This window comes from Neofelis nebulosa, chromosome 14 (assembly GCF_028018385.1).
Source record: "Neofelis nebulosa isolate mNeoNeb1 chromosome 14, mNeoNeb1.pri, whole genome shotgun sequence".
Taxonomy (NCBI): Eukaryota; Metazoa; Chordata; class Mammalia; order Carnivora; family Felidae; genus Neofelis; species Neofelis nebulosa.
The window spans coordinates 11,825,468-11,845,712 of NC_080795.1; the positions used below are offsets into that span (position 1 = coordinate 11,825,468).

The following is a 20,245-nucleotide window of genomic DNA, read 5'->3' on the forward strand; positions in this document are numbered from 1 at the left end:
TTCTCTGCCCCTCCCCCACTCGCACTGTCTGTCTCTCTCAAAAATAAATAAACTTAAAAAAAAGAAGCAAAAATTAAAGATGAAGGTAATTTTCAGGTACTTTTCTATTTCAGAAGAGTACGTCAAATACAGGCTCTTTTTAAATTTATTTTTGAATATAAAAGTAATAAATACAATGGTGATGTTAAAGCATTATGAAAGGGCAGAAGATTGGCTAGGAGCAGTGAGACGTGGTGGTGAAAGATGACAACATACAAAGAGAAACAGATCAGTAGTTACAGTTTTGGTAAGATCCACTCCCCAAGGGGTGGTCTAAGTGTAGTGATGTCCTTCCAAAGAGTATAGTATGGAAAGAGAAGGAAACAGAGTTACTTCACAGTGGAGAAACCTGTCAGACTACCTCAGGCAGGTGGTCAGGAATAATCAGTCATGTTGATGGTATGTACCCTTGTTATGATAGTAGGTACCTTTGTAGAGGTGAGAAACTACTCTTATCTCTGTGGTCTTCCTCCCAAACATCAGTAACTTGAGTCAGTCATGGGGGGAAAAGTCAGACAGATTCCAGTTGAGGGACATTCTACGGCACCCTAACCAGTCCTGCTAAAAGTTGTCAGGGTCAAAAAACAGGAAAGTCTGAGAAACCGTCATAGCCAAGAAGAGCCTAAGGAAACATCGCCAAATGTTAACATGGTGTCCTTGATGAGATCCTGAGTCAGAAAAGGACATTAGGTGAAAACTAAGGGGGAGAAAAAAATCAATACAATGGGAGAGGTCAAAAGCAAAGAGGTTTCATAAAGAATGCAGAGTAAGGGGTAAGCTATCAAGTTAAGGCTTCTCTACTCACTGTTAGGTGTCCGTCGTGGGTCCTCAGCAAAGAGTAGCTGAGTAAGGAGTAGGGTTGGTGCTCTTCCTGAGCCTGTTTTTTAAAATGAGTTTTGCCCTCTGTGAGGCCTGACTTCTTCACCTCTTGGTCTTGAGCTCAGGTCCAGATGTGGTTTCCTAGAGTCCATGCCATGCCCAAGGTGAGTGAGATCATCACAGAAGGCCATTAGTGTTCTTCTTTTCCAGCATTTACAACAGAGCATCTAGTTTTTTCTTCTGAAACCAGACAATTACATTGATTATTTTATACACACGGCCAGAAAGTCTCCATACTTTAAAATCCGAAGAATACCTAACTCACTTTGTGAAGGGAAGTTATTAAGTATTACGGAAGCTCCCTAGGGGTTAAGGCACTTGAGTTAGGTTGTAAAGATAAGTAACCATTAGCTAAATGGAAAAAAGTCACTGAGTATTTGGGGAAAGAACACTTAAAGTATGCTAAATAAATATGTGCAGATGGCCGGATGTGTGAGAAATACTGACATGATCTGCTCTACTCATATTCATGGTTTTGGTCGCATCCCAGAAGTGTTTAAAGTACTCGAAGTACTCTAATATTGTAAACCAGAGGTACAGAAGTGGTGGCAGATGATTTGCTCCAGGGGAAAGAGGGCTGTATCCCCACAACTTCCTATTTCCTTTCCACTTGATTGATTCTTCAGCAACTCTTTCAGCCATGTCGTCAGCCTACTTGTTTCTGTACCTCCCATTTTCAGGGGAAAGATATCCTGTGTTTTGAAAGCTACATCCTCTTGGAAACTTTGTCTAATTTCTCTGTTTGTATTCATTTATTTTTACCAGTGCCTGGAATATAAGTACTCCGTAAATATTTTTTGAGTGGCCATCTCTCACCTTTCCTCCTAGCCTTCACTGATAGATTTGTGACCTAAGTGCTCTGTAGGCCCTGTTTCCCCTTCCCTTAACTGCTCTTACGATTTCTGGTGTTTGAGGCACTTTACTGATTACGGTAGACATTATTACAGATGGAGTCAACTCACCTGGAAGACTAACAACACAAAAGTCCCAGGAGGAGGAGAGGAAAGAACGATGACTCCGGAGAAGTGGGTTGCTTTCCTAGGGCTGCCGTAACTAATGCCCCCGAACTTGCCTTCGGACCTCAAACAACAAAACTCGCTTACAGTTCTGGGGGCCGGAAGTGCAGAGTCCAGGTATCTTCAGGGCCGCTGTGCCTCTGAAGGCTCCAGGGAAACTTCTCCCGTGTCTCCTGTAGCTCCCGGTGGCTCCGGGTGTCCTTTGGCTTGTGACAGCGCAGCTCCGGTCCCTGTCTCCGTCTTCACATAGCCTGTCACCTGTGTGTGTATGTTTGCCTCCCCCTGCCTTTCTCTTGTAAGCACACTTGTCATTGGGTTCAGGCCCCAGCCAAAATCCAGGCTGACATGATCTCAGAATCCCCGATTACATCCGCAGAGATCCTTTTCCTAAACAAGGTCACATTCACAGGTTCTAGGGGGTAGCCCTTGGACATCTCTCTTTGGGGGCCACTCTTCAGCCTGTTACAATAAGGGGCCAGATCAGTACCTAATGGAAGTGGTCGAGAGGATTGCTGTCTTAGTTGTGAGGCGGGGACAGTGTGTGGAAAACCGGTAGCATAAGAGTGACTCTGAATTCATTTTACTTGAAAGAAAGTTAGAGATTATGGATGTTTTCTTCACTTAATTGTAGAAAATATGTTTTTAAAATTTTGAACTCAAGATCAGGTAGATTTGGTTGGAGATTTGCTCCTCAGCCGTATTCATCTGAAAGAATTCTCAGCTTAACATTTTTATTAACTTGTGAATTTGCAAAATTTGAAGTTTCCACATTTAAGCTTTATGGTATGCTTTTGAAGTAGGAATGCTATGTTTTTATTTTCTTTTTCCCATTTTACAGATGTGGAAATGGAGCTCAGTTTCTCTATCTAATTTGTCCAAGGTCACAGGTTATAAAATGATATAGATGATTTGAACACTGGTGTTTCAACTGTAGAGCTTGTGTTCTTTCTAATATACCATGCTGAGTTTATTAGTTTTCTGTTTAAAAAGAGCAGACTTTATTGTTTTTTCATGTTTCTCAATTTGGAATGTTGTGCAGAGAAGAATACAGTTTTCTGTTTGCAAAAGAAGCTACGAATATTTCAGCCAGTTCACCACGTCTCTGAATGATCTGTGTCAGAGGTCTGTCAGTTTTTTGGTATGACTTTAAAACATACAGTTCTCTAAAAGAAAAAAAAAGATCAGTGAAAGTAGAAGCTGGTTGTTTGAAAAGGTCAACAAAATTGGGGTTCGCCTGTGGGGCTCAGTCAATTAAGCGTTCAAACACTTGATTTCAGTTCAGGTCATGATCTCATGGTTCATGGGTTTGAGCCCTGCATCAGGCTCCTTGCTGTCAGCTCGAAGCCTGGCTTGGGATTCTCTGTCCCTCTCTCTCTGCCCTTCCCCACTCGCATTCTTTCTTTCTCTCTCTCTCTCTCTCTCTCTCTCTCTGTCTCTCAAAATAAATGAATAAATTTTAAGAACATCAACAAAATTGATAAACCTTTAGCCAGACTCATCAAAAAGAAAAAAAGAGAAGACTCAAAATCAGAAAAATAAAATACATAGTTCTTCAGTGAGTTACTTTTAGTCATGAGATAGGTCCTTCATTCATGGAACTTTTGTTAAATTTTGTTACATCTACAAGTGTAATAGATATAAATAGGCAACCATGATTTCAGAATGATAGTTGGACAAAAGTGGTTAGGAATTGGTTCTGGTACTTTTCAAGTTTTACTTTTTTTAATTTTAAGTTAAAAAAAATTTAAATGTTTATTTTTGAGAGAGAGAGAGAGAGTGTGAGTGTGCACCAGCAGGGTAGGAGCAAAGAGAGAAAGGGACAGAGGATCTGAATTCTCACTGACAGCAGTGAGCCTGATGTGGGGCTCGAACTCACAAACTCTGAGATCATGACCTGAGCCGAAGTCAGACACTCAACTGACTGAGCCACCCAAGCGCCCCTTAAATTTTTTAATTTTTATTTTAAAATAAACTGTGTGCCTTATGATTTTAAAAACAGAGACATTATCAATTTTTTAAAATTATCTTGAAATTGGTGAGGTCAATTGACGACTAAGAAAATAAATCTCAGTAGAACACCTGGCACTAGGGCCATTGTTTCTTGTGGAGGACACATGGCCTAAAACTCGCTAGGGGGCTATTAACTTGACTTTGGGGTCCATCCAAAGAATTCCTGAATCAGAATCTGTAGGATGAGGCTTTAGGAATGCAGTTTAATGAGTATTGCTTGTATTTATTTGGCATTCATGTGGGACTTAGGTACTCAGTCCTCACCACAATACTGTCCTACTGATGATGGTGACTTGGACCCAAAGTAAAAGAAAAAGTTAAGGTGACTTCATGGTAGGAACTCTGACAGTGGCATTAAGTACACTAATTTGTATTAATCAAAGAGTGAGTAGCGAAAGCAGTCTTCAGAAAGAACAAGGCTGGAGGCATCATGCTGTCTGATTTCAAACTATTACAAAGCCGTAGTAATCAAAACAGTGGAGTCTTGGCATAAAAACAGACACGAGGGTCCATAGAACAGAATAGAGAGCCCAGAAATAAACCACACATGTATGGTCAACTCATTTATGACAAAAGAGCCGAGAATATACAGTGGGGAAAGGGCAGTCGCTTTAATAAAAGATGTTAGGAAAACTGGACAGCGACATACAAAAGCATGAAACTGGACCACTGTCTCACATCATACACAAAAATTAACTCAAGCGGATTAAGGACTTGAATGTCCTGAAACCATAACACTTCTAGAAAAAAACATACGCCATAAGCTCCTTGGCACTGGTCTTGGAGATGACTTGGATCTGACACCAAAAGCAAAGGCAACAAAAGCAAAAGTAAACAAGCAGGACCCTGAAACTACAAAGCTTCTACATGGCAAAAACACCACAGAGGTTAGAGGTTCATCCAAGGCCACCCACGTAGTGCTTGTAACCACTGCATGATGCTGACAGCTCAGTCCGAACCTCTGGGGGTGGGGCCCAATACGGATTTGGGGATTTTTTGGTAAAGATCAAAAACTTCTAATGGATAGAGAGCGATTGGGAATGGAAGCTACTTCACCTAGAATGGCCAGAGAAGGCGTCTGTGGTGGCCAGAAACCAGCCGTGGGAGTCTGTCTGCATGGAGAGGCAGAGAAGAGGATGCAGGAAGGCCTCTCAGGTTCCAGGTATAGAATGAAAACCAGTAGTAGTTGGATTTGGAGGGGCCGCTTTTATGTTTGCTTGGTTTCTGTTTAATTCTGTTACAAAACAAACATGCTTTTATAAAACGGCGTGTCTTTTTGCTGGTCCCTCTCTTTCTGTGGCTTTAAATACCATCCTAAAGGGGCGCCTGGGTGGTTCAGTTGGTTGGGCGACCGACTTCCGCTCAGGTCATGATCTCACGGTTTGTGAGTTCGAGCCCCGCGTCAGGTTCTGTGCTCATAGCTCAGAGCCTGGAGCCTGCTTTGGATTCTGTGTTTCTCCCTCTCTCTGTCCCCTCCCCTGCTCACACTCTGTGCCTCTCTGTCTCTCAATAATAAACAAACATTTAAAAAAATAAATAAATAAATAAATAAATAAATAAATAAATAAATAAAAATAAATACCATCTTATGCTGACAGTTCTAATTTATATCTCCGACCTCAACATCTTCCCTGTAGTCTAAACTTACATACCAAACTCCTATATTCTATTGCCTGTTCACCCCAACTCGAGATAACTGGACTGGAATTGATGATCTTTCCTGAGAATTTTCCCCATCTCACGGATTCTCCCATTGATCAGGCAGAAACATTGGAGCTGTGCTTCCTGCTTTTCTCCTTCTCTCAAAACCCACATCCACACGACCAACAGATTATCCTGGCTCTGCTTCAAACCGGGGATAGAATTCAGTCACTTCAGACCCCTCATTGCTGCTGCCCTGGTCCAAGACACCATTCCTTGCCTGACTGAGGAAAGCCGCCTTAACCAGTCTCTCTGCTTCTGCTCTCGTCTGCTTGTGCTCGCAGGTTATTCTCACTGCAGCAGCCAGAACGATTATTTTAGAATTTACTTCCAATTCCGTCACTCCTTTGCTCAAGACCCTCCAGTGAGTCGGCCATTTTATCACGAGTAAATGTTAAAAGTCCTGTGGGGTCTGTGTGGCCAGGCGCCTATGATGCCTGCAACCTCTGCTCTTAGGGACAGGACTCTCCCCTGCCTTCTGAGCTGCAGCCATATTTGGCCTCATCGCAGTTTCTCCCACGCATCCCACGGACAGCGTTTCCTCTAGCCGTTTCCTTAGCCTAAAGTGTTCTTCTCTCAGTAATCCACCTGCCTGCTTCCTCCTCTCCTCAAGTTGTTAATTAAACCTCACCTTCTCAGTGAGCAGCCACCTCATTTAAACACCACACTCTTTTTCCTTCCCCCCAGCATTGCGTATCTTTGCTTTTTCTTTTTTTTCCCTTTTTTTTTTTTTTTTTAAACGTTTATTTATTATCGAGAGATGGAGAGACAGGAGACACAGAATCCAAAGCAGGCTCTAGGCTCCGGGCTGTGAGCATAGAGCCCGACACAGGGCTCGAACTCACAAACCACGAGAGCATGACCTGAGCCGAAGTCGGAGGCTTAACCGACTGAGCCGCCCAGCCGCCCCTGCTCTGCTTTTTCTCTGTACCATACCAAGTAACACTCTGCACTACCACGTCTTCGTCCGTCCGTCCGTCTGTCACACTCCCCTCTTCCCCCACTATACACACATACGTGCAAATGTGCACACACACACTTAAAAGAATTAAAAAGTTTGTTCATGATCTCTTCTCCAGAAGGTCAGGGCCTTTATCTTATTGTTGACTGATACATTCCAGTTGCTTAACCTCAGAACATAGTACGTATCCAAGTATTTCTAGCAAGGTTGAATTTTGGAAAATCGTTGGAAGTACATGTGGTCAAACTGACAATGAATAAAAGGTGCTTCATGCTTTTAGGGAGCTTAAAGTACACAGAGAGTAATAAATGATAGTGGTAGTAGTAACGGTAACAAACATGTGTTGAGTTCTTTTTTGAATTTTACTATGTGCCCGACACTGTGGTAAGCACTTAATGCGTGAACTCATTTAATACTTCCAATAAACATATGAGATAGGTACTATTATTGTCCTCCTTTTTACACATTAGGAAAGTGAGGCACTGAGAAGGTGACTCACTTGAGGTTCTGTTGATAGTGATTAGCGAGGCTAGGATTGGAACCCAAGGAGTGTGGTGTGGCTTTGGAGTCAGAAATCTAACCCCTATGCAATGCTGTTCTTAGCATTAAATGAGCTGACATATGGAAATTGCTTAGAACAATATCTGGCGTGAGGGAGGCTCTGTACAAGTTTATCTGTTGTTGGGAATCATAATTTTTAAATATTTCAAAGTTCTTGATAATACAGTTATAATAACATGAAAATATTCGTTGGCCACTTAAACTATTCCTCAGTTATTTTTTGTAAGTGTCTCCCTCCAGGAAAATCAACATATTTGACTATTATTTTCCATGAAAATGAAAGATAAATCAGTTACAGATTGCACAAAATATATAGAATTTCATCAAGTATGTAAAAATGTCGGAGCACGTTTTTGCCAGTGATGAATGGGATCTGACATTTAGACTGACAGACAGCTGAAAGGATAGGGAGGATGCTTTTAAAGAACTTTCTGAATATCAAGGATTAAGAGAGACTCTGGAAAATTGGTGAAAGAAACGCTAGAGCTTTTTGCCAATTTTATATCATAAAGAGGACAAATATTAAATAAAGGATGTCCTGCAGAGTATGCAAATTACCAAAACCCTCTTAACTTGAAAAGTACTGTGGTTACCTGAAGAAAGTACAGAGTCTTTAAATGAAGAACCAAAGAGCAAGCCTTACTCTGTCCGTAAGTTGCACCTGGTCAGAGTAAGTGGTGTTAGGGGTACTAAAACAGTACCTCCCGTTGTGCGGTAAGAAACGGTTTTCAGGCTCTTGTAACACTTACATGCTTACCAGACTGTTAGGTGATTCTTGAGGTCTCCCAGTAATAAAATCTGTGATGTTTAATTAATTACGTATTTTTTCTGTATGGGAAAATGTGGGCTATTAAAAAACAGAAATGAAGAGAAGACACAAGAATCTTAAATGCATATTGCCGAGTGAGAGAAGCCAGTCTGAAAAGGCTGATTCTAGCTATATGGCATTCTGAAAAAGGCAAAATTGTGGAGACAGTAAAAAGATCAGCACTTGCCAGGGGTTAGGGGTGAGAGAGGGACCGAGAGCATAGGGAATTTTTAGGTCAGTGACACTCTTCCGTATGATACCATGACGGGGAACACATTACGCGTTGGTCAAAACCCATAGAATAGGCAAACGCCACAGCGAACCCTAACGTAAACCATGGACTTTGAGCGATGACGACGTGTCATTGCGGGTTCATGGATTGTAGTCAGAGTTCCAGTTCTGGTGCAGATGGTGATGGTGGAAGAGGCTGTGCTCCTGTGGGGGCAGGGAATATATGGGAACTGGCTGTCCTTTCTGCTCAGTTTTGCTGTGGAACAAAATAACTGCCCTGAAAAATATTTTTAAAAAACAAACAAACAAGTCCCCTCAGGGTGCCTGGCTGGCCCAGTCAGTAGAGCATGTGACTATCTTGAGGTCATGAGTTCGAGTCCCATGTTGGGGTATAGATTGTACTTAATTTTTTTTTTTCTGAATCTTAGAAAATAATAATAACCCTGAAGATTCATATCACGAATGTTCACTTATTTTGTACTTTGACACCTAAAAAATAATAATTTTCCTTTCTGTCGCAGACCTGAAAGGCTTTTCAAAGAAGCTAGAAATCTGCTAAAATGAGTTTGGCTTTACACCTTTTGTAATGTAAAAAAAGAAATCATAGATCAAAGAAAAGAGAAGAAAACTCAGGTCAGATGTTTTGAAATTCCAGTTTATTTTTGGTTAAAACATTCCAAAAACATTGAACAAATAAAGTATTTCCCAAAACATAACCATACACACACACACAAATTTCTTTGATTTGTTTATTGGGCATTTTGACAATCTTTGTGACATGTGACACTAGGGCCAGTTGTTCACCAGAATCGTTTAATGGCCTTATCTCTGGCATAAGACAGCAAGATATTCATCATCCTTCTTGCATTGAGTTTATAATCTAGAAGACATTGAACATCTTGGTTCAAGTGTCACTTCTCCAGAAAGACCTTCTCCAGCCCTTCAGTCTAGATTAAGTATCTTCTTACTCTTCCTCACAGTACTCTCTTCTTTCAAAAGGCAATATTTATAATTCTAAATTGCAGTGCATATAGATTATTTGGCATTCATTCTGTTTATTTTCTCTACCCGTACTCGAAGGAAGCATTCCACAGGATTGTGTCTTCAAGTCCCAAGTGCAGAGCACAGTTAGCATCCAGTAGAGCCTTTTGAGTGAAAGGGTGAACCAAGTGCAGGGTGCTCTCAAGGAGGCAGTCGGAGGCATATATGAAGAAAAGGGCCTGAAAACGAGTAGGAAAATGGTGTGGTGTTCAGTAAACCAGTTCTCATAGGACAGGTAGGATGAATACAGATAATTTGTCTTTAATTTAGGGCTGAGGAAGTTATTGATGACCTTAGTGAAGTGAAATTTGGTAGTAGAGGGAAGGGACCAATTCAATTTTTTTTTTTTTTTTTTTTTACATTTATTTATTTTTGAGAAACAGAGTGAGACAAAGCGTGAGCCGGGGAGGGGCAGAGAGAGAAGGAGACACAGAATCCGAAGCAGGCTCCAGGCTCTGAGCAAGCTGTCAGCACAGAGCCTGACGCAGGGCTCGAACCCATGAGCTGTGAGATCATGTCCTGAGCCAAAGTCGGACGCTCAACCGACTGAGCCACCCAGGTGCCTCTGAAGGGACACAATTCAGATTAGTCGATCCTGAAATGAATTAGCCAGAAAATAGACCGAAGTAGATTCCAGCACTTAACTGCTAGTTTGTTCGTAGGTAAGTAAGATAAACTACAAAAAGAGATTACTTTTGTTTTTACATATTTTCACTGCGACAGGAAAAACAAAGTGCAGGAACCCTTAATGGCTGGAGTACTGTGGTAGAAAGAGGCTACTAGGGGGACCAGCTAGGTGTCTTGTAGGAAGGAGTTCCTGCCACTTATCTTTCAGATTAGAATATCAAATGAATAACAAAGGATGAGAAGGTGTTTGGGATTGATTAACACCTTCCACCTAAATCATCAATCCCTGGGCGCCTGGGTGGCCTGGGTGGTTAAGCTTCTCAACTCATGATCCCAGGGTTCTGGGATCAAGTCTGACGTGGCTGCACACTGCATGGAGCCTGCTTAAGATATTTCTTTCCCTCTCTCTCTCTCTCTCTCTCTCTCTCTCAAATAAATCATCAATCCCGTAATTTCCCAAGAAATTATAACACCGAGAAATTCTGATTGTTCACAGAGCACCAGAAACCCTGGCTGCCTCTTTTCTGTGTGCTTTTGTAAAGTGTTTCTTAATTTCTGTGAGTTTTGTCTCATGATTTTTTTTTTAACTTTCAGGTGTTGGTAAATCATGCTTATTGCTACAGTTTACAGACAAGAGGTTTCAGCCAGTGCATGACCTTACTATCGGTAAGTGTTCTACAAGAAATGAGAAACATTAAAAATTTTTGGGTAGTGGAAATGGAATGTGCTAGAGAGGATCCATTCTATTAGTGACGAGTCAGAAAGAATCAGTGACACTAGATTTGTTGCTGTACAGAGGTTAGTTTCATCACTCAAAAAAAATACAAGTATAGTGAAAGTAATATCATCCAACTTTATAAAAATGGTCAGAAAACAGCAAGAAGACGTATTTAAGATTTTGATTGTATTTAATGATGAAGCAAATGATTGCAAAACAAGAGAGCACAGGGGTAAGAGCAGAGACTGGACCAGCTTGCCAGAGTTCAAATCAAGGCTGTGCCACTAACTAGCTGGGTAATCCACCTTACCACTCCATGCCGCAGATTCTTTTATCTGTAAAATGAGAATAAGAGTGGTACCAATCTTACAAAGTTACTGTGGGCAGTAAATGAGTTAATAGATGTGAAACATTGGAACAGTGCCTGGCAGCATGATACATGCTCTCGGTTTACTTATATAGTAATTATTAATCGAGAAAAACTGCCAGGAGGCAGTTTTAGTGTCCTAAGTTGCAAAGAGTAAATGAGACTGTTACCGGTAACTGTTAGACTGAAATCTACTTAGATTTTACAACTAATAGGTTGGTGTATCTTCTCAGCCAGTGACTGCTTATTTTTCACAGGTATCATTAGATCACCATTAAGCAAGTTGAGTCTCATGTCCTGTGTATTTTTAAAATACCAAATCAAACAGAGTTTGTTAATCAAATTATTAGATAAATTAATAGTTTTCAATCAAGCCACATGTATTTTGTAGATACCTTGAAATCTTTTCCCAGGTGGCTATCCTGTCAGAATACTCCGATTCCATTTTAATTGATTTCATTTAATTCCATTTTAAGTATATACAGTAATGAAGGGTGAGACAGGTACTGTTGTTTCATGCTGGTCCCCATTTCGTGGTTAACTTCGGTGAGCTCAGTTTTGTGTACGATCTTCTCTTTGCCCAGTAAGTCTGAACCTCGGTAGCGGTGTCTTAAGCCTGATTCAGTCCTGACACAACTAACCACACAGTGGTTTTTAGCGTAGGAAATTAAACAAAAGTGTCTTCCTTTCCTCATTGAAGCTTTCATAGAAATTTCTAAGGTGTTATGGCACATCTGATGGAGAGGCTGGGCCTGAGCCTACTTTCAGAAAGCGGCATGGGCTATACTTGTGGAGAGAGAAGGGGTTGGACCAAAGGGAGCTGTTTGGAAGACTGCAACTCAGGCAGCTGTACCAGTGGCTTCCCTCCAGGAGGTAGGAAGCTAAAAGCACAAGGGAAGCCAAGGGACTCCTTTTCTGTCTCGTCCTCGTAAGACTCCAGCCCCACCCCTGGTGGTGACACGCCCGCTGATGGTCTGTCTCCTGAGCTCTGCTAACCCTGGTTTCTCTCTGTGTCCCCCCCAGCCTAGAGATGGCAGCACTTTCTGGCTGGTGCCAGTCTCTCCGCTTCTTCACCATCCCTTCTTTGAGCTTCTCAGCTTTTTCTTTCCTGTAACTAACTCCCTACATTAAATTGCCTCTGTTTTAAATATTTAAATATGGTTTCTGTTTTTCTGGTTCCACTCTGACTGCTCTACCTTACCACACCCATCCGGACAGTTTATTTTTCTGGTCATTAGCATGTATTTGTTTTCAAGGAACATTGGAATGTTTGCTGCAATAGATGTGAGTAAGACAGTATCTTGATTCTGCTGCATACTTTGCCTGATGAATAGAAGAAGGTGAGAACGCTAAGGTCAGGTCATGACCAAGTATTAAATGATGGAACAGAGGAAATAAAAGACAAGGATGAGTCCGTAAAATACTCCTCATTACCCCTTGACTATCTCAGTGAGAATTGTTAACAATAGTAATCAAAGAGGCAATTTACAGATAGCTTCGCGGATATAATTACACTGAAGGTCCAGAGTAGAACGTTGGGTGTATTTAAGTGCTGTTATACTGGACCAGCAGCATCTTTATTCTCTGGGAGCTTGTTAAAGAGTCTACTGAGTCAAATTCTGCATTTGAACAGGATCTCCCAGTGACTCATGTGAAAAGCTTGAGAAGCATTGGAGCAGTGGTTTTTACCAGTTTTGTAAACCAGTTGACCTGTCCGTACATGGCGAGTGCACCCCCACACACATCCTGGCCTCTCCGTCCTTGCTTCCTCTCTACTTCAGCTACCCACTCCCATAGTCACACCCAGGACCTGGTCATTACCGGTACCTGGAACCACTTCCAGAATCTCAGTGTCATGCATCTGGTTGGTTGTCCTCCCATCCTTCCAACTCACGCCCTCTAGTTGCTAACACTAATGATTTATTTGTCCCATCAGTTCTATAATCCGTTGGTCCTGCTGTCTTTGTACTCTCACCCCTCTTGTGGTCCTGCTTTCCTCCTTGCCCAGCTTTAATTCTAACCATTATAATTGTCGTTTTCATCACCCCGGCGTGCGCACTCAACTCCTGCCCCCTCTCTTGCTTCGTCACACTTTTGTGGCTAACCCATAGGTCAACCCTAACTATCTACTCCATCCTGCTGGTTGAAAAACACAGATCCCGGCTAACTAGTTTCATTAGTTTCTTGGACACTAACGTCTAACCACTTGACGGTTACACTTTGCTTCCAATCCATTCATTCTCCACTTCGCTATACAACTGTGTCACACCTCCACTTCGCTGTACAACTGTGTTACACCTTCTTGCTCTGTAATCAGGCACCACCTTTCCTGTCTTCATTCTCATGTGATAGCCTTGGTCTCTATTTCAGAAAATTTCAGAGGCGAACGGGAGCATTTTCACAGGTTTCCATCACCACACAGACCCACCTACCTGCGCTGTGCCCATGAACTCAGCCCTCTCCTCGCTATTGTGGATGAACTCCAAGTTGCTAGCCAAGGCCCGCTCAAGAACACTGCTTCAGCAGTTCTTTTTTTCCCGAATGTCACTCATTTTTCCCCATTTGATTGTCATTTTTCATGACTGTTATCTCTTCCAGCTTTCAATCCTTCTGTTTCCTTTTGGCAAAAGTCCTCAGATAGGACTGTTCGTAATTTCTGTCTCTGGTTTTTCTCTTCCCCTCCTTCTTTTTGGAACTCACTCCAATGAGGCTCTCTTCTCCCCACGTGCACATATCCGGCTGCTTACTCAACATCTCCTTTCTTAGATGTCTGTTAGGCATCTCAAACTTAACGTGTTCCAAATAGCTCCTGATTTTTTCCCTCCTAGGCCTTTACAAGTGCACGTGGACACACATAGCGCCCCCCCCCCCCCGCCATACCCATCCTCTTGCCTAGATTTATTTTTCTCCTTAACTTTTTATACAGGTGATTATAAGTGAATGTTGTCTCCCACCAGGATAAAAGTAAAGTTCGTGACAGCACTGTTATCAGTTTTGTTCATTGCTGTATCTCCAGTGCCTGGTACATAAAAAGACTCTGTAAATGTTTTCTAAATTAATATACTATCTCTCTGGGGAGAAAGTTTCAAAAACATTTCACATTACAGTGCTTGATGCATACATTTGATTAATGCTGTTCAATTATATTGTGTAGAAATAATTCTAGTTATAGCCCACTGATGCCCACTACATTTATTTCATTATCTATTAATGGACAGTTCAACAAACAGTGATATAGAGGCTAGGCATATGTTGTGCCACCTTCCTGCCTAACTCCCCCACATCCTTAAAGCAGCTGTCCTATAAGAAATGACTGAGGAGTGAAAGTGTCCTTTGGGGGTAAAGGTTGTAGAATTGAAGCATCATTTCTTGTGTCAGGCTTCCCACAGATCAGTTACAAATACCCCTCATTTAATTGGGGTTCACTTTTCTGAGATAACATTGCCAAGAACTAGGGAGATAGCTTAAAAGCACTCTGTGAACATCGAGTTTAGATCTCAGAGTCTATGTTACTGGAATAGTAAAATGTATTTCCTTGACAGGGTGTGCTTATTAAGAAAACATTGTAGAAAACTCCAGAGAAAGTTAAATTCCCTATATAATTTTCCTTTGGCCCTCCAGCAACCACTGATGTGTTTGTAGCCTTTTAGGGTTTTAAATGTATTCACAAACACACACACAAAGCTGTTCTGATGTGCATTCCCTCCACCGGTGGCTACTGAAGTGCCCGTTTCTCCTGGGCCTTCCCTCCGCTGTGGCTTAGTCGTGTTTTTGCTCTTCGTGAAATGGGCAGAGAATAGTGATTATTTTACTTTCCTGCTCTCTAATTTTTAGTGAGGCTGAGCGTTTTTCATAGGTTTAAGATCCACTTCTGTGTCTTTTCTCTTTGAATTACCTGTTTTTATCTTTGCCCCTTCTATTACTGGTTTATTGTTGTGGGGTTTTTTTTGTCAAATCTGTTGATGGTTTTCTTTTTGGCTTCCAGGCCTCACTAAGGAAGGCTGCCCAGTACAAAAATTACTTCCTGTTGCCTTAAGTACTTTTCTAATACTGTAAATTCATACCCTGTCTGGTGTATGGCCACGTATGTGATTTTCTTTAATCCGTATATAACGTGTAGCCCCACACCCATTAATTAAATAATCCATCTTTCTTTCCTGCTTGAACCATCACCTTTGTCATATGCTAAGTCTCCATAGGTAAGCAAGTCTGTTTGAGGACTCTCAAATCTATTCCATTTACGTTTTGGGTTTTTGTTTTGTTTCTGTTTTTCTCTATTTCATGAGAAAATATACTACTGATACTTATAGTAACTTTGTAGTATAATTAATATGTGATTGACATTTTTCCTTTTTGAAGTTTTCTTGATCATTGTTTTTATTTTTTTTTTAAGTTTATTTATTTTGAAAGAAACAGAGCACAAGAGGGGAAAGGGCAGAGGGAGCCGGAGAGAGAATCCCAAGCAGGCTCCTCATGGCCAGTGCGCAGAGCGCGCAGAGCCCGACTCTCAGGGTTCGAACCCATGAAACCATGGGTTTTGTTACCTGAACCAAAACCAAGAGTCAGACACTTAACTGACTGAGCCAAGCCACCCAGGTGCCCCGTTTCCCCCCAGCTTTTTAAATGCTCTTCAGTAAAGTTTTATAATTTTCTTCTTATAGGCCTTGTGCTTTTTTTTAAGTTTATTTTGTTACTATTGTGGATAGGTTTGTTTTTTTTTTCACCATTACTTTTGTGAAATTAATTATTTTGCATGCTCTGGGTAGACTGGCCCAGACTGGCCTATCTGTAAGTCATAAATTTTTCCTTGTCTAATATTTGCACCTTTTTGTTTTGTTTGTGTAATTTATGACCAAAATCTCTGGAATGATTTACAAGTTGAGGGCATGATGATCTTTTTCTCTGCATTTGGAAACTTCTAGTGGTTTACCTTAAAGGTGCTATTCATTTTTTCATGGAAAGTTAAGGAAGTTACTCTTCAATAATCTAGTTTTTCCCTTGTTTCTAGAACTAGGGACATAAAGCTTTCTTCCCACAAGTCTCTGTTTTGAACCTCCACAATGTCTAGGTCCCAGCACAGGTCCCTGTGTTCTGCTGTTGTGGCTCTGCTCTCTGCTGTGACAGCCCCATGGTCACTTGGCTCTGACAAGTGGCCCTTTCTCAAACGGCTTGGCATCATTAGTTATGTGAGTGGTGGTATAGAAATTTTGGTGTAGAGTAGGGAATAATAATTATAGCTCACACATACTGAGTACTTACTGTATGCCAAGCCCGGCTCTTGTTTTGTGTGTAGTAACCCTTTAATCTTGAAAAAAATCTTATGAGATGGGTTTTATTAATATCATTTTACAGATAAGGAAACTGACGCAGAAGAGATTTAACATTTTGCACACAGTCCCACAATTAGTAGACATCGATCTTTGAATGCTCAATAAATGGTGTCCCTGCAAGGCTTCACATTCTTTTCTTTTTTTCTTTTTTCTTCTTTTCTTTTCTTTTCTTTTCTTTTCTTTTCTTTTCTTTTCTTTTCTTTTTCTTTTTGCAAGGCTTCACATTTCTTACTACGCAAGGATGATAATGATCTAGAGGCAGTTAAAAAGTATCTATTTACATTCAGACTATTTTGTTTTGGAAGGTTGCAAGTGAATAACATAACTGAAAAAATAAGCATCGCTCCCTAACAACATCAGGTAAATGAGGCCTTCTTGCATTTGGCTCCACAGACCATCTCTCTGGCAGCCAGATTGGCTGTTAATTGAAAATGCATCTGAGAAGAGAACCTCAAGGGCATAGGGGATGATGGTTTATCCCTTGAAAAAAAGATAGGAAAGTGTGTCTAAATTGAGTTCTTAAGCATATATATAAATACACACACACACACACACACACACACACACAAACACACACACCCATATACACTTACGAAAAAAGATTGAAAATTTTTAATAACCCAGAAGAGAAATAAGGTTTTCAGCTTTTGTTACTGAGTCTTATAGTGCACTTAAGTTTCAGTATTTTCTTTTGCCACAACAGACTACATTGAGCCCAGTTACAAGTAGGTAAATGAGAAGGAGTTACAGTTCTGAAACTGAAATCAGATTCTGTTTTTGTTTCATTTGATAGGAAAACAAATCACAGTTTTTCAGTAATCAGTGCTTGTCAGTTTTTCCTTTAAGATGTGTATTTTTCAGAAAATAAAAAAAATAAAAAAGGGGCTCCAGGGTGGCTCAGTCAGTTGAGCATCCAACTCTTGATTTCAGCTCAGGTCATGATCCCAGGGTCATGGGATCGAGCCCCTCATCAGATTTTGCACTGAGCATGGAGCCTGCTTAAGGTTCTCTCTTTCCCTCTTCCCCTCTCCCTCATTCGCACACTCACTCTGTCTCTAAAATAAAATTTTAAAAAAGATGTATTTTTCTTCCTGCCATCATTCTTTATCTCATTCCTGGATAATACAGTAGTCTTGTTAAGAACTAGTTAGTTCTTGGGGCGCCTGGGTGGCGCAGTCGGTTAAGCGTCCGACTTCAGCCAGGTCACGATCTCGCGGTCCGTGAGTTCGAGCCCCGCGTCAGGCTCTGGGCTGATGGCTCGGAGCCTGGAGCCTGTTTCCGATTCTGTGTCTCCCTCTCTCTCTGCCCCTCCCCCGTTCATGCTCTGTCTCTCTCTGTCCCCAAAATAAATAAAAAACGTTGAAAAAAAAAAAATTTAAAAAAAAAAGAACTAGTTAGTTCTTTACCTCTTGTTTTTAAATTCTGTATCCTGACCCTATTGATAAATAGTATTAAAACATCAATTTTATTATGACATTTCCCTGCTTTAGAAACAAATCCTGATTTTCATATGATACGATTTTCATTTAACATCTTTAAAATTGGATATATTTTGGGGTGCCTGAGTGGCTCAGTCGGTTAAGCATCCAACTTCGGCTCAGGTCATGATCTCTTCTTGGTCTGTGAGTTCAAGCCCCACATAGGGCTCTGTGCTGACAGCTCAGAGTCTGGAACCTGCTTCGGATTCTGTGTATCCCTTTCTCTCTGCCCCTCCCTGACTCACGCTGTGTGTGTGTGTGTGTGTGTGTGTGTGTGTGTGTGTGTCTGTCTCTCCCTCAAAAATAAATAAAACTTAATAAATAAATAAATAAATAAATAATAAAATTGGATATATTTTTACAGGCAAAATCTTTGTTTAAAAGACTTCAAGCTTCAACAACCCTTCTTTGCTTACTTTGACTAAAGAGATAAATGTATCAAAACCCAAGTGTGGCCAGGTAAAGCAAAAGGGGATATGTTAGAATTCCTGGAATTTTACGTGGAACCCTCAGGAGAGTAAAGACTCACACTTGGGAATGGGCAGGAATGAAGCATCTTCGGAGTCAGGAAGCGGGAACCATAGCAGCAGTCCCGCAGCACAGGTGTCCTTAGCCTCTCATCTGCCAGGACACAGTGGATGCCAGTCATTCTTCAGATCTGTGTCCCTCTGCCCAAGATGTCAGTCCCTGGGCCTTGCCCATCCAACACGAGTCAAGGGTCTGTTTCTAGTTTGTAGTTGTTTTTTGTCCAATTTGACATTATGCATTAGATTGAAGAAATCTTTAATCCCAGTGAGTGATGCAGCATTTTTAGATTGAGGTGAAAAGCCCATCTGTGATGATGGAAGGAAAAGTAGGCATTCTCTCTCTAGTTTGTGGCTAGAAACGAAACAATAGATTCATGAAAAAGCTTCCACTTTGTTAAGTATCTAGCTACATAGAATATTGTACATTAGTACATTCCTTTTAAATACCGGATACTTCAAAGAGCACTTGTATAATATTTAGCCGCTGGTTTCTCCCTTCAGCTACTCCCATTTTCATGTTAATGGTAAGCTGGTGGGCGGTTGTTTTGTGTGTCTCCCACCCTGTGGCACAGAGTACGTGGGAATATGTATGTATGTATGTATATTTTTAGATTTATATATGTATATACTGGTAATTAATATGTAGATTGGCAGGTATAAAAAATGGTTGTGTGGCAGAATTTTGCAGTTTTGCATTTTTCATTCTAGTGCATCATGACTCCTGAGTCTCTCTAACTCTTCTTTATTTCGGAGTCTGAGAAATGTACCATTAATTTCCTGGTATTGACTCTGCCCCCAGGATAGAATCATTGTTAAGATGTAGAGTAAAAACTTCACCGAGTTACAAATCACGAAAGAACAAATTACCTGTCTGTCCCATCTTGCTGGTCATGGTCGGGGGAGTTACAGGAGCTGCTGAAATGGAATTCTGACACTGGGCATTATGCCCTCCCCTGGGCAACTAGAAGCTGTTCTTCTGCCAAGTTGACATCTGGTTTCTGAGGACCATGTGTGTCTTCCCTTCACCCTGACTCTGATCTAAATACAGATGGAGCGCACTCCAAGCAGTAACGACTCAGTGTAATAGAAGTGATAGACTTCTTTCAGAGTCTCCTTCACAGCTGTTTGCTGCTCTGAAATTATCCCTTTTTTTTCCTCCTATGTTTAAAAAAAAATTTTTTTTTAATTTATTTTGAGTGAGAGAGAATGTGAGTGGTGGAGGGGCAGAGAGAGAGGGAGAGAGAGGATCCCAAGCACTGACAGCGTGGGGCTCGATCCCGCAAACTGTGAATTCATGACATTAGCCGAAATCAAGACTTGGCTGCTTAACCAGCTGAGCCACCCAGACTGAGTACTTTCAAAAAAAGATGATAAGGGGGGAGGAGGGAAAAAAAAGATAAATGAAGGAGAAAAGCCAGAGTAGTTAACTTGTGTTAAGAAAGTTTGTACTCCTAGGATCACCTGAGTGGCACGGTCGGTTAAGCGGCCGACTTCAGCTCAGGTTGAGAGTTCATGGTTTGTGAGTTCGAGCCCCACATCGGGCTCTGTGCTGACAGCTCGGAGCCTGGAGCCTGCTTCAGATTCTGTGTCTCCCTCTCTCTCTGCCCCTCCCCTGCTCATGCTCTGTCTCTGTCTCTCAAAAATAAACGTTAAAAAAAATGTTTAAAAAAAAAAAGGTTGTACTCCCTTTGACCTGCAATTCTATTTCATATAATTTGCCTTTAGTCATAATCCTTAGTGAAAGATGTATGTAGAAAGTTCATTTCAGTTTTAGCTACTTAGTGAAAATTCGGCATTGACCTGTATTTGTAACCAGCTTACCAACTTAGTAAAGTGTGTGTACACACACACACACACACACACACACACACACACGCAGTCACCAAAAGTAATGGCATAGTTTATTGACTGATTGATCTGTAATGAGATTTGTGATACGGAGTAATGTTTG

At 41.2% G+C, this 20,245-nt stretch overlaps 1 protein-coding gene across 2 annotated transcripts in view; it reads left to right on the top strand.

Annotated features, from left to right (window-relative positions):
* Positions 1–20,245, top strand: part of RAB2A (RAB2A, member RAS oncogene family) — an 85,898-nt gene that overhangs the window by 21,337 nt on the left and 44,316 nt on the right. For both annotated transcript variants that reach the window (XM_058699656.1, XM_058699657.1), the window contains exon 2: positions 10,469–10,540. In XM_058699656.1, the coding sequence (XP_058555639.1) occupies positions 10,469–10,540 (72 nt within the window). The remainder of the gene's footprint in view (positions 1–10,468; positions 10,541–20,245) is intronic.